Below are 14534 nucleotides of genomic sequence, written 5' to 3'. Positions count from 1 at the left end.
TTTCTTCTTCAATCTTTCTGAACTGCTCTTCAAGCTCTTTCATCTCTGCATATAAATGCTCCATTTTGCTAGTCATCTCTACGTACTCTCACCCCAGCGGTTTCACGTCGGGTTCACCAAAAAGCTGTCGTGACGTGGGCGGTGTCGTTGGGAAAGTGCGAGACTTCTAGCTGTGAGAGTAGCTTCTAATTCCAGCAAGAAAACACAAACACATAGCTCTTCAAGGAGCATAAGACATCTCCATTTTTTATGACATGCACATGTGCCAATTCACTTCAATACATCCCCAAATTCAGCTTGATGATTGCACATAAATTGTGTGTCAAGAGCATGGCCAGTTCCAAGCATAGATCTCCTGACTCTTTATCCAAGTGCCTCATACATAACACATGTAGGAACAACACAATCTTCAAAAGATTTCAACATACATGTGACCAGTCACATCACATGTTTCACATAATGTCAACATCATCATTTCAAGATGACTCTTGATCTCAAGAAGACCTGCTTTCAGATTCCAACAACTCACAAAGCAAAAGATGGTATATGGCATATATACATCTTCACATGATTTCCAAAACCCAAGAAAACAAATAACATTATGACATTAAGACCTCTGCAAGCGATCTCCTCCGCTCATCTACACCCCGACTCCACACTCGAACAGGCCTCTTCGCTGCTCCCAGTCGTCAGCCACTCGCCTCTTCAGTCGCCGTCAGCAGCAAGTTCACCCTTCACGTCTGTCCTCTGCAGCTTCATTTCACGGCCACTTCATCGTTGGCACTCTTCACCTTTTGCTGCTGCTCAATCACCCGAGCAGTCTTCCACAACTAGAAGCTTCAGAATGCCAAATCATCCCCTTAACCATGTGTTTCTGAATGAGGAATTATCACGCAGAGAGGCATTATGAAGTTTATACTCCATCACATAGCTTTGAGGTAAGTGCAGGTGCCGCTTTATGGAGTCCCGCAGTTCCATCAGAGCCCCCCCCCGCCGTTTGACCCAAGGCGGTCACACTCTGCGCTCCAGCGCTTCTCCTTAGCTCCCCAGGTGTATCCCCCCCCCCCCCCCCCCCCGGCGACTTTCACGTGCTCTCAGCGGCTCCAGTCCTCTGTGCCAGCTCGTCGGCTTCACCTGTCACCCTAGCGACCTCCAGCACCAGCCCTCTAGCTTCCATTCTTTAGAACCTGCACAGCTGCTCCCTTCTCTTCTTGCCGGAGGTAGCTCACACCAGCCTGCCAGTCGACGCCAGCAGCTTCCTCTGCACTCGTAGCAAGCCCAGCACGCTGCTCTCCTCCTTTGTGCTTGCGGCTGCACCAGCCACTTTGTTCTGCACGCCTGTGGCTGCCCACGCCCAGAGCGGCACACTGCAGTACCTCAGCCCGCTTGTCTTTCTACGAGGCGACCCTTTTGTCCTTGCCAGCACCCGCCGGTGCTTCAGCCACTCCAGCCCTTACCAGCTGCGCTCACCTCTTCACACTGCGAAGCCCCACCAGCCCTCTGCAGCTACCTCTTTGCTGCGCTTCACGCTCACCTTGTCTCTATCCGGGGCTACGCCTGAAAGCCTCCTAGCTTTCGTCTCTGCAGCTACAACCCTCTTCAGGCTTCACACCTTCCTTCTGGAATATGCGGTGGCAGCTGCTCAGGCCTCCACGCATCCCTTTTCCAGCTGGCCAGGTTATTATCATTTTATTATTTCTTGTAAGGTTACACACTTCAATACAGCTTCAAGTGCCCGTTCTTTTCTTTGACGCGCCCACAATCAAAGCCATCGAGCAGCTGATATCACCTCCATCTAAGCTTACTCCGGGCAGGCAAACACTCAGGTCTAAAACAAAAGTCATCCATCCTGTACACCTGGCAATGCCCTCAAAAGCAAAACCCTCCACACGCCATACATCCCATATGTACACAGGCACTTAATCCCATGCATCTGGATTTGCATTTAATGGCCTCACATGCATGGTTTCACACCATAGACGTGTCGTGGCACGACAACGTGTGATGACATTGGGAGTGAATCCAATTAATTATGTAAAAGACATTGTGAGTGAATCCAATGTGGGAATGATTATTATGTTTGATCACTCGTGTGTTCTGATAGTTACAACCGAGGATGGTTGTCTCCTAAACCAGGAGGACTATCACGGGTGTGAGATTTTTGAAATATTTTATCATCCACTTTTTGTAAAAAGAAAGCTTGTAGAGCAAGCTTGGAGCTACAATAGCCATGTAATCTATTTTTGATGGAATAAAATACTACAAAAATACTCAAGTGGGGATGCTTTTGGCACACGCTTGGGGTGCAATTGGGACCCAATCTAGTGTTCTCTCACGTCTGTATTTTTCTGTTGGCATGCTTCCCGAGGTCCCGTGTACTTTCTCGTTTCATAAAGAGTTATTTTGCTAGCTATCTTCTACGTCGGACGCGTTTCTTCGGCAATATCCTCGAGCTTTTGAAGACTTCTGGAGCCATGGCTTTTTGTTGACTAATCAACATCAAAAAAATTATTTCTGCCACTTATCTTTCAACATACAAGCTGTACTTCGAATATTTTGCCAACTTCTCAAATTCAAGCACATCGACGACATTTTATTGCTCCCGCGCATCAAGTGAGCTAAGTATTATCACTATTTCAACAATTTTCATTTCGACATTTAAAGTCTGAGGAAGGTAGGAAATATTTTGCAATGAATGCGCTTTTTACATTATGAAAGACACATTATGCACCGTATGCACCGTTTACATTTTGAAAGATGCATTATGCGTTGTTTACATTATGAAAGATGGTGCAAAACTAAAGTACTAACATCATAAAAAGATGGTATATACAATGAGAGCATAAAACTGAAAATGTTTCTCGAAGGTTCAAAGTGCTGCCAGATGTACTACTACGTGCTCGAAGGTTGTAAGTGCTGCCAAATGTAGTACTAGGTGCTCCAGTAGTTGAAGAAGTCGGAGGACCAAAGAGGGAACTGGACAGGGTGGAGGGACGGAGGTGGGTGAGCTCTGACTCTGCTTCCTTCAGGCGCTCCTCCAATGTGGACACCTGAGTCTAAAGACCTCAGATCGTGTCCGCAGCCTGGCGAGTGCGATACCTCTGGCAACGGAGATCACTGGAGACCTCAAAGATGTAGTCAGTGAGATAGGTGGAGTAGATGCGGAGATCAGCCGAGAAGAAGTCCATACCTCGAACTATACAACGAGCTCAACGGGGATGAGGCAAAGATAGCTGCTCAAGAGGGTCGGGAAACCGTAGGTGAGATGATGGAGAGGTAAGTGGGATAGAAGGATGTTGTAGAAGATAGGTGAGGAAGCGTGTAGAGGGCCAAGTAAAGGAAGCGATATTAGGCTTATTAATTTGGGTCCAAAATCGGCGGCAACAGAGACAAAGGGATTCATATGGGAGATGATGGAAGGGAAAGGGGTGGCCTGTGCACAAACAGTGGAATGCCTCTGTGTAGTGGGTGGAGACGAACGACAGTGGAGCAGTGGGGATCTCTCGGAGGAGGATGTAGTAAGGGAAGAAGACATAGAGATGTATTGTACGTTGGCTAGGAAGTGAAGGGGTAGGAGCAGCAGAGCGATTGTGGTGGCAGAAAGCTCAGTTGGGGGAATATCAATGATGCAAGTATCAGAAAGTCGATGGAGGACTGAGGGAGAGCCAATGAAGTGGGCAAGGTAGGCAGATATGAGGCGCTGCCCGTTGGGCATCACAGGAATGTTGGTGAGAGGAAGGCAGCGCAGAGGGAGACATCAAGGTCAGGTAAAGCCGGAATAGAGGCCAGACCTTGCAGACCCAAGGTGGCTAGTTCGGTAGGAGTAAGTAAGGTTATTAAGCTGGGGAAGCTGGGGTGGGGGTCAATGAAATTAATGGTGAGGGGGTGGTCCGGGAGGTGGAGGCAGGCAGATGGAAATGATGGATAGAAGTAGGGGAAGAAGATGCAGCGCGGGCGAAGTGGTGGCGAAAAGGCACGTGGGGGGGTGGGATGGGGTTGGGAGTGACAGCGTCATCCTCAAAGGAAACATACTGAGGATTTCTATCGGAAGAGGATGTGGAAGAGGAGTTGTCTGAAGAATCCAAAGAAGTCCTTGGAAAGGTTACCTATGAACCATAGTGATTGGAGCAGCTGAGGTAGGAGGAGACGGTGGTGCAAGAGAGTCAGCACCTGCCGATGGAGCTATCACAAGTACATGGGCAAGAGGAGGCTCATGAGAGGGTGGCGCCACTTGTGAAGAGGAAGAGTGCCCTACTAGTCGTAAAAAGCAAGCAATGGAGTGCTTGTATGGCACAAGAGTGGTAGGTAACCCGTCCATCATGATGGAATGATGAAGAAGTGAATGGTGAGGTAAAATTAAAGAGAAAGATCTCAAATAGAAAAATACGGAGAGATTTTGTTTTCCTCTTTTTTTTTTCATTTTTTCAAATTTTTTTGGGCTGCGGTGAGAGGGGCGAGTAGGCAAGGGGCACCCCAGTGTTGATGCGGGAGAGGTGGTCCGCCATGACATGATGTTTGCCCGCTCAAAGGAGGATCTCTAAATCGTATTCTTCGAAGAGCAGCAACCACCGCCAGACACGACCCAGCATCTGGGGTTTGTTGAGGAGATACTTGGGACGAGCATGGTGGTCTGAGATGATGAAGTGGGAGCCCAAGAGATTGTGTTGGAACTTTTGGCAAGCATAGACTATAGCCAAACCTTCCACTCAATGGTGTTGTAGTTTTGTTCAGCGGGTGTGAGGAGGCGGCTGGCATAGTAGATTGGTCTGTCCATCTTGTATTCTGCACTGTGTTGAGTAAGGACCACGCCCACAACAAGCGCATTGAATGGCTAGATCATCACCAAACCCATCTACCCAGAGGTCTCTTCCACACTCCTCACCCAGGCTGCCGGGAGCACACGCTACGCCCTTCCAAGGAGGGTCACGACTGTAGGAAATATGAAAGCAAGAGCAAAACTAGAAATAAAACAAGAACAAATGAAATACAAAGACTTACTTGAGATGAGTGTAGACAAGACACAAGATTGATACTTTCATTGATGTGACACCTACAATATATAGGTGAGAAGTACAAGATTGAGTAGACTGACTTATGGGATAAATGTAGAGATGCCACATGGCACTAGACTCAAGACACAAAGACTTAAGTGAAACTAGACTAGAAATAGTACACCTAGTGTGCACTTATTTCCAACACCCTCCTTAAGTGGACACTAGGAGGAAGACAAAAAAGACAAGACTAGAAGATAGACATAAAGACTGATAGACTGAGAGACTAGACATGAGAGACAAAAAAATCTTGAGACACCCCTCCTCAAGTGATATCCTCATATGGGTCCACAAGGGTAGGGACAAGATGGATCTAAAACAAGACACAGTCACATTGATAGTCAGATAGACAGACAACAAATAGATAGACAGACAAGACTAGATAGACAGAAGACTGACTGTAGAACTGACTGTAGACAAACAGATGGACCTTGAAGACATTTTTTAGGTCCTGAGTAAGACACTAGAACCCCTTGACCTACATCATCGGTGGTCAAAGTGGTAGACAAGAAAGGTGAAGTAATCAGAAAGCCCATTCCTCATCATGTGAGGAATGAACAGCAAGATTTGCTGATGTAGATGCTGTAGCAACATGGGCTGAGGTAGATACAGGGGCTGATGTAGAGGTTTTAGAGTAGCAGTCCTTCTCCCGGTGATTATCACGGCCACAAATGGTGCATGGATGAGCCTTGAAGCAGTCCTTCTCCAAATGATTAGTTTTTCCACAATGGGTGCAAGGCTTTCTTACCTTAGATCCTCCTTTCTTTGCTAAAAATGCAGTGTCAGTTACCTTTTGTTGTTTTGTTCTTTCCTCTTCTTGGAGAGCATTGATGATACCTTCAAGAGTAGGATTATTGTGATACTTGAAGGTAGTGACAAGAGTAGCATAGGTGTCAGGTAAGCTTTTGAGAAGCACAGCAATAGCAATATCTTCGGAGATGGGGGACTTCACTGATGCAAGCTGAACCATAAGACTGCGAAAATAATTGACATGAGAGGCTATAGTAGCTCCCTCCTGCATATATAGATCAAAGAATGAGATCATAAGTGCAATCTTAGAATTTTTAGAGCGGGGTCCAAAAAGGGTATCCAAAGTGATCCATGCTCGAGAAGCAGACTGTATGTCGGAGATGTGATGAATGTAATCATCTCCAAGACCGAGCAAGATGATAGCATAGGCTTTGTCATTCTTGGCAGTGGGAGCATAAGTGATAACTTGCTCAATGTCGGAATCTTCGGGAGCAGCAGGATGAACAACGTCCCAAAGGCTTTCTTTCATAAGATGGCACTTGATTTTGATTTGCCAAGTATGAAAGTTGGACCCATTGAATTTGTCGATAGACATGAGAGAATGAGTAGAAGAGGCCATGTGGGAAGGTCTTACCTCTTGCTAAAATGCAAGGGCAGTGTCTATTCCCTTACAAGATTGCAGAAATGAATGAAAGAAGAGATCCAAACTGTTTTTAGAAGCCGGCTCTCTCACCACTTGTCAAGGCCATAGCATTTGACAGCCCATTGAAGCATGAGGAACTAGCACTTTGCAGATAAAAAAGGACTAACCAGCAAACTGATGGAGACAATGCACAGTTACCTTGTAGACTCTTCAAGAAGAAGCAATGACAGAACTGAATGCAGCAAAAATAGCTCGTTTAGGAGGACAGTCGATCTGCAGCTTCCTTGAGATGATACGCACCCTTGAGTTGATGAAGAAGGCAGCCAAAGAAGGGCTGCAACAGTATGGCGGGCAGCAGCAGCTCCAAGTGAGAGAGCAGTAGCAGCTTCACGAAAACAAGAGAAGTATGCAGCAGCTACTGAAATCAGGCCGGCGCAGGGTGGACAGCAGATTCAGGTTGGCGCAGCCTTGAGATGAGTGGAGCCGGCGCAGGGTGGACAGCAGATTCAGGTCGGCGCAGCCTGTGCAGAGTGTGAGTAGGCTGGTCCTACAGGCTGAGCGCAGCTAGGGAGAAGCTATGGCAGGCAATACAGCTCTGATACCATGTAGGAAATATGAAAGCAAGAGCAAAACTAGAAATAAAACAAGAACAAATGAAATACAAAGAGTTACCTTGAGATGAGTGTAGACAAGACACAAGATTGATACTTTCATTGATGTGACACCTACAATATATAGGTGAGAAGTACAAGATTGAGTAGACTGACTTATGGGATAAATGTAGAGATGCCACATGGCACTAGACTCAAGACACAAAGACTTAAGTGAAACTAGACTAGAAATAGTACACCTAGTGTGCACTTATTTCCAACAACGACCTCCGAAGTCATATCCACGTGAGGCACCACCCGGATGACACTCACATGGCTCATTACGGCGAAGTTCCTTTATTGCCTCTGTCGGCAATCACTTAAAATCTTAACACAATTTAAAACTCAGGCCAAGGTACTTCTCGCCAAAAATAAGCAATGCTTCCCACGCAATTACATCAATCAATCGTTTATCAAACAACAGAAAACCATTGCAAGTAGGTTTCATATTTTCCATTTCCTTTGCTAGATGGGAGTCTCGTCTAATGACAAGAATTCCGGGTCTTTCCCCTATACCACAATCATGACACTAAAGCCATACTCAAAAGCATCTTTAAGGACAATCTTTTGAGGACTTGCTTAACAGCATATGCACATCTCTTTTCCTCGGATACATCACAACTAGAGTTTTCTTTGCCTAGTTATCAAGATACTATTTTCTTTTGTCCATTCTCCCTTGGAGTTGGTTGAGATTAGACCCAAGCTCAGAGATCAAGGATCTATTTCAACCATTATCTTCAAACAATCTTATCACATCAATCTTTCGAGTCATACAAAGGGTTTCTATTTCTAGTCTCCCCCGTCAACGACTACTCAACTCATTTGGCTTAGATAACTTAGACCATACGTATCTCTTCAAGGATCGTAAGAAGGATACCTAGTTTGGGCAACATCCTTTATCCTTCTCGATATCTCGTTATAAACAGCTTAGGTTTTATGAAAACTTTAACTCATCAAGGATCAAGACTCCAACCTTTTTCCACATCTATTAAACTTATTGATCAATCAGACTCAACTATATTGTCTGTGTCATTTTATTTCATTACTTCTACAAGGGTTTACTGACTCATCTCCTTATGTAATGGCTCCTGGATTGTGCTCAACGAGCTTGTAATTGGGGGAGAGGACTCTTGTCCACCCCAACTATGTTGATGTCCCATGTTGGGGAGCTGGAGTGGAAATGGCGCAAGAAATACCCCTGATTATTTGGTTTTTATGCCCAAAACAAGCACAAATGTTGTTGTGTTAGTTTCTGATTTGCAAGTCCACACCTTATGACCGCCCGTGCACTTAATAAATTTGAGGTGCTCTCACTTATTTAAAAACAGGACCTGGGCGCCTAATCATCCATTTTTAATAAAACTTTGCTTTGTCCACCCCTTTTGGTCTTCATTTACTGAAGTCGCACCCTCCTTTCTTCCTCCACTGCCAGGCCAAGCCATCAACTTGCCATCCTTTGACTTGTTTTAGTACCGTATGGGTAACTTACCTACTTTTCCAGATTGTTGAAGATCTTGAGTCTCCATCTGTCTCCGTCAACTAGCTTCTCATCTTTTTCGTCTTCATAACCAGCATCCTCTTGGACAAAGGTATCCTCAACTGCATTGGCTCTTATGACCGTCCTTGGTTCTCCTTCACCAACTTAATAAAAGATGCCATCTCTATCAAGAACCATGTTTCTCTTCTTTACGTCATACACTCCGTATAGATCACGCTGAAAATCAGATCCAACAAAGATGCATTTGACCTGCATCGTATCCAGCTTCAATCTGCTCATTGAGAGCATGCATATAACAAGTACATCCAAGGATCTTCAAGCAGGATACCTACAGCTTTTTATTGTATCATGCTACTCTTAGTGCCTTGGCAGAATTTCGGTCTATAGTCTCCCTACAATGGTTTCCTAAAATGCAAGCTTCATATTTAGAATAAGGTCATATTCTTTACTTTTTGAGAGAGATCAATGATATGTAGGTGCTAGGGCTCGAACCTTGGACCTGCACATTAAAGAAAGGCATTCCCACTCAAGCTAAAGCCTGCTGGCATAAGGCCATATTCTAAGGATATGGACAATAGTCTTACATATTTCCAGCTGTTGCACGCTGTTGATGTTGTGGTGTCCATTTCTGTCATGCACCCTATACAACTCAATGTAGAGACCTGTCTTGGTAAATCTTTGTCGGTCTATTCAGGCGTGTGAAGGGCTGTTTGTCAGGTTTTTATCCCAAATATCACATTAGAACCATTAATATATCATGGCGACATTAATCCATACACGTCATGCACAAAAGGTTTACTATTTGAATCTTCAAAAAAATTACATTAACCAAAAGAAAGAAAGTAGTGATCCAAGATAAGCTTTGATTGATGACCAAATAGAATCGTACCATGATTCTGCATGACCCGGAACATCAATCTCTGCCATAACTTTGATACCTGGCCACAGCCAGTTCAAAAGTTGTTGTCAACACTCCACCTTGAAAACATAGAAAAACTCTGAACAGGTACAATAAAAAACGCCCTTGAGAATGAATGTTATTTTACCTATATGTACAATCAAAAACACCCTTAACAGTGTTTTTGGCAAGAGACTGAATCCTACACTAAGGTGAACAGAAAGACCCCATGGAAAATAGACACAATATGGAGAGTATCACACAACCCAATCACATAAGAGGATATTCTTTTATGTCAATGATGCTTCTGTGAAATTTCATGGTGGATGAAGGTGTGATATCATTAAGCAAGGATTAAAAGCCATCTCATAAACTTAAAATTTTGTAGAGTGAAATAAGGGAGAAGCTAGTAACATAAAAGATTAAAATTGCTTGCACATTTTTTTTTTTCATGGAAGAGTTGCAATTTGCAGCCTTAAGAAAAAGGCATCTAGATACGATGACTTCTCCTCAATTTAATTCCTTCTTGAATTTCTCAACTCTCTTCTTTCTAATCTCCGCTAATTTCTCTACCTTACAATCATACCTACTCATCACACGACTCTAGTTTCACTTTATAATATAAATGTTCCGTCGTCACCTAAGGACATTGGCTCTTAGGCATAGTTATTGGAAATGGCATCCCTACATGCATGAAACCTTGTCTCCCCTTTCCTTGCAGCCTGAGACGTGTTTCTGTTGGAGAAATGGCAGGAGAAACGGGGGGAAACAGCAAGGGGAAATGTTTCCCCAGTAACACCAGGTGTTTCCCCTCCAAAACATCCAATTTCAGGGCAGTATTAGCTTCTCTTTTGTTCCTTCTAACCAATCTTCTTTCCCCCAATCTCCAACCATATACTCTTCTAATTCTTACATCTCCATGTGTTTCTTCTCTCCCTTTTCTTATCACTCCTTCCCCTTATTTTACCTAACCCTTCATGACGTGGTGTTTCCCGTTTCAGGCCCCTCAAAATCGTCGTTTCCGAATCAGACGCTGCTCGCTGAAGCTACGCCCCATCCCTGCCTGCGCGACCTGCACACCAGCGCCCCCCCCGCCATTACGCTTGCTCTTGCCCCCCCCCCCCCCCCCCCCGCCTGCTGTAGTTCCTGCGCCCCTCCCCCTTGTTGCTCTGCCCGCCGCCCGTCTCTCCTCCCCCCCTTCGCCTGCTTCGCTGCTGCGCCCCATCCCTCGCTGCTGCGCTCCCTCCTCGCCTTCTCGCCCCCTCCCTCCTCGCCTCCTCGTCTTCTCGCCCCATTCCCTGCTTCGCGCCCCTCTCTCCTCTGCTTCGCCCTAACCCCCCTCCGCCAGCATTCTCCTCCCCGCCTCATTCGCGCAGCTGCCCCCCCCCCCCCCCCCGTTTTTTTTAATTTATTTTTTATTTTTAATTAATTAATTAATTAATTAATTTACCCCCCCCCTCCCTCTCGTGCTGTTTTCCGCCCCCCAGGGGGTTTTGCTTTTCTTTTTTCCTCCGGTCTTCCGCCTCTCTGTGTGCATCCCGTTTCTTGCAGGATTTCCGTTTTCGCCTCGCCTACGCCTGAGCTTCAGACTCTGATGGAGACTCCTCCCGCCTCGCCTCAGAGGGACTCATCCGCAGCCCCTACGCCTGAGCTTCAGACTCTGATGGAGACTCCTCCCGCCTCGCCTCAGAGGGACTCATCCGCAGCCCCCTCGCCCGCCCCCGAGGACACCCCCATCAGGCTTTCTCTTTCGCCGGAAGAGGAAGCGAGCCTCACCGCAGAGGTGGAACGCCTTCAGGCCCATTCCACCATCTGCCGTATAGTCGGCACTCGCCCCAACAAAGGGGAGATCCGGGATCTTCTCCAGGCCCGCCTTCTTGCAGATGTGGGCAAGATCCTGGACGTACAGCTTCTGGGCCGGGGACATTATCAGATCGAGTTCGAGACCGCCCAGAGTGTGGCCAAGGTCCTTGCCATGAGTCCCCTTGACATCAGGGGTGCTCGGGCTTTCTTCAGACCTTGGCAGCATGGCTTTGATCCAGCAGCGGGCTGAGCAGGGAGAGCGCCTTTTTCATGTTACAGTTTGCTTCCCTGGACTCCGCCGGGAGTATCTTCCGCTTCTCTCTCGGCTAGGAGCATTGGTGGGCTCGGTACTCGAGACTGGCCCCACAGCAGCTTCAGTGGTGGCCAGAGCAGCTGGGCTACCCTCCGTCAGAGTTTTGGTGTCTGACATCTCCTCCCTTCCTAAGGTCATTTAGCTACCTAGGATAGGGGGGGGATGGATTGATCAGAGAGTGGAGTTCTCGGGGCTCCCGAACCAGTGCTTCATATGCAGGCAGGTCGGCCATCTGGCCAAGGCCTGCCCTCGCAGGAGACCTCTCACCACAGCAGCAGGCCCCTGATGGCCCGCCCACAGATGCGGCACGGCAGGCTGCCTCCGAGACACCTGTCCAGGCCACAGAGACCTCGGAGTGGCAGCCTGGACAGGGGCGCCGCCGAGGGAGACAGTCACAGCAGCACGCACAGAGACCGCTGCAGCAGCAGCCACAGTCTCAGCCTCACTAAGTTCCCGTGAGGAACAGCTTTGCTCCCCTCCAGGAGGAGACCCCTGCAGCGACTGAGGACCAGGAGATGCCAGCACCCCCTCCTTCACCCCCCCCACCCCCACCCCCATCCCCTCCCACTGCCTCGCTTCCACCTTCGCCTCTGCCCGCTCCGGTCTCGGCAGCGGCTCCCTCTCCGCCCCCCTCGCCCCCCCCTCCTCCTCCCCCACCCGCCTCGCCTTCCCGGGAGACCCTGGCAGTCCCCTGGCGCTCGCCCGCAGTCCGGAGAGCGCAGAGCACCGACCTCGCTCGAGCACCACAGAGGAGACCCACCATGCCGATCCGGGCTTCACGGATATCATCTATCCGCAGTCGGCTGAGTCACCTCGGTGTTAGACAGCGATCGGATGCTTTCGGTTACGCCTTCACTCGGCTTTTTGGAGCAGAGGGCCCCCATGAGCCAGCTCCCATCCGAGTTCATGTAGTGATACCGCCGGCCCGCGGGGAGGAGGCACTTGATTCAGCAGTGGCCTTCTCGTTCCCTCTCTGTGGCCCTTGCGACCGGGAGTGGACTCTAGAGCTCCCTATTAGCACTCTGAAGACTCAGGCAGTTGAGTTTTCTCATCATGTGAGCGACCTGGAGGTGACAGATGTGATAGGTCGGCTCTGGGAGTTGGCTCATTTTTTCTTGGATCCCGGGAGTGTGGATGCCTCAGGGATTCGTCATTTGGTCGTGCGTATAGTGGCAGACTTAGCACGCGACCCTGGATATGTATGTATACACGAGGTTGCTCTGTCAGAGCGAGAGGCAGTAGCCATGGGCCACAGCCACCTCTGGCGCCTGATCCGGGATTCTTGCATTACACCGGGTGGGCAGATTCGCAGCCGCTCGGATGGGGACTACTCTCCATCCAAGCCGCTTGCGAAGGCCCGCCGCACGGCTGAGACAGCATCTACCTCAGCAGGTCATCCATGAGGATCATCTCATGGAATGTACAGGGCCTGGGCGGAGCACATTTTATACGCTATCGAGGTTGCTTGCGGCAGGAGCTTCAGAGATGCCTGGTTGGTGGCAGCATTGATATTTTGATGATGCAGGAGCACCACTTGGGTGAGAGCAGGATCCGGAGATATGGTTCGGTGATGCCTGGTAGATGGGATACCTTTTGGTCTGCAGGGTTTGGTCCTTTGGGTGGACAGGGAGGAGTTTGCATGGTCATTGCAGATGTATGGCGGCAGGCCATTGTGGATCGAGGGATCATTGTGCCTGGTAGAGCACAGTATGTCATTCTGAGGATGCATGATGAGCTATTGGGCGTGCTCAACGTCTATGCGCCTAATCATGCTAGTGCCAGAGCAGAGTTCTGGACCCAGGTTACGGATGCATTGCCAGAGGCCGCACATTGGTGTGTCGGGGGAGACTTCAACATGCTTGAGGACCCGGCCGATAGGGTGGGAGGCAGTCATGTTACAGTGCACGGCACGGAGCTTGCAGCTTGGGACCGGTTTTGCATGACACTGAGGATCACTGATGCATGGCAGCATGGGGCCTTCTCCCGTTCTCAGGACAGCCTTAGTTTCTCTCGGTCGGATCGCCGACAGGGAGGGACTAATCTATCACGGATTGATCGCTTTTATGTGGGCGACTGGTTAGGGGAGCGAGGGGGCTTCGTCGGCATTCTCGCTGGCACCTCATTTTCAGATCATGCGCCAGTTATCCTGACATGGGAGGAGAGGACACGGGAGCCCAGCTTGCAATTGAGGATCCCAGAGAGGGTACTTACAGATCCCAGTCTCGCTGAGGACATTGAGAGGATCTGGCATGATAGTCAGTGCTCTGACCAGGATGCAGGAGGCCAGTGTGCCCAGGGACTCATCGAGCTTAGCTCTTTTCTGCACGCTGCAGCTTTGACACGGCTGGGAGAGATTCACGAGAGGGAGCATCGGCAGAGAGGCAGAGGAGCAGAGACATGAGTTTTACTATCGTCGTCAGGCCTCTTAGTGGACGCAGCTTGGTGATAGAGTGACTGGTGAGTTTTTTGAGATCACTGGACCCCGCCATGCTCGGGCAGGAGTCCGCCAGCTTGGTAGACCGGATGGTTCGGTAGCTACTGAGCCCGGGGAGATCAGAGCCATTGCCACTGCATTTTATAGAGACCTGCTTTCAGCGGAGCCAGCCACTGAGGGCAGAGATGCTTGCAGACAGACTGTGTGGGCCCATGTGCAGAGGAGGGTCACAGATCGTATGCGTTAAGTTCTTGGTGCGCCTCTTTCAGAGATTGAGCTTGCCGAGGCCTTGAGGGTCCTGCCGCGACATAGTTGCCCAGGGGAGGACGGACTGACGCCGGCCTTTTTTATGCGCTATTGGGACCTTTTGGGGCCAGGCCTCCGCAGGGGCTTTCAGCATGTTTTGGACACTGGGGTGATGCCGCAGAGCTTTTCAGAGGGCTTGATTTATCTTATCCCCAAGGGGGAGGGAGTATCACATGATATTCGGCATT

General features: G+C 48.6%; 1 protein-coding gene across 1 annotated transcript in view; it reads right to left on the bottom strand.

Annotated features, from left to right (window-relative positions):
* Positions 1-14534, bottom strand: part of HEXO1 (beta-hexosaminidase 1) — a 184200-nt gene that overhangs the window by 67602 nt on the left and 102064 nt on the right. Inside the window, exon 9 of the mRNA XM_086819059.1 lies at positions 9482-9530. Coding sequence (XP_086675185.1) covers positions 9482-9530 — 49 coding nt within the window. The remainder of the gene's footprint in view (positions 1-9481; positions 9531-14534) is intronic.

This window comes from Cibotium barometz, chromosome 25, assembly GCF_041138505.1.
Source record: "Cibotium barometz isolate CiBa-2024 chromosome 25, ASM4113850v1, whole genome shotgun sequence".
NCBI lineage: Eukaryota > Viridiplantae > Streptophyta > Polypodiopsida > Cyatheales > Cibotiaceae > Cibotium > Cibotium barometz.
This window is presented reverse-complemented; position numbering and strand designations above follow the sequence as displayed.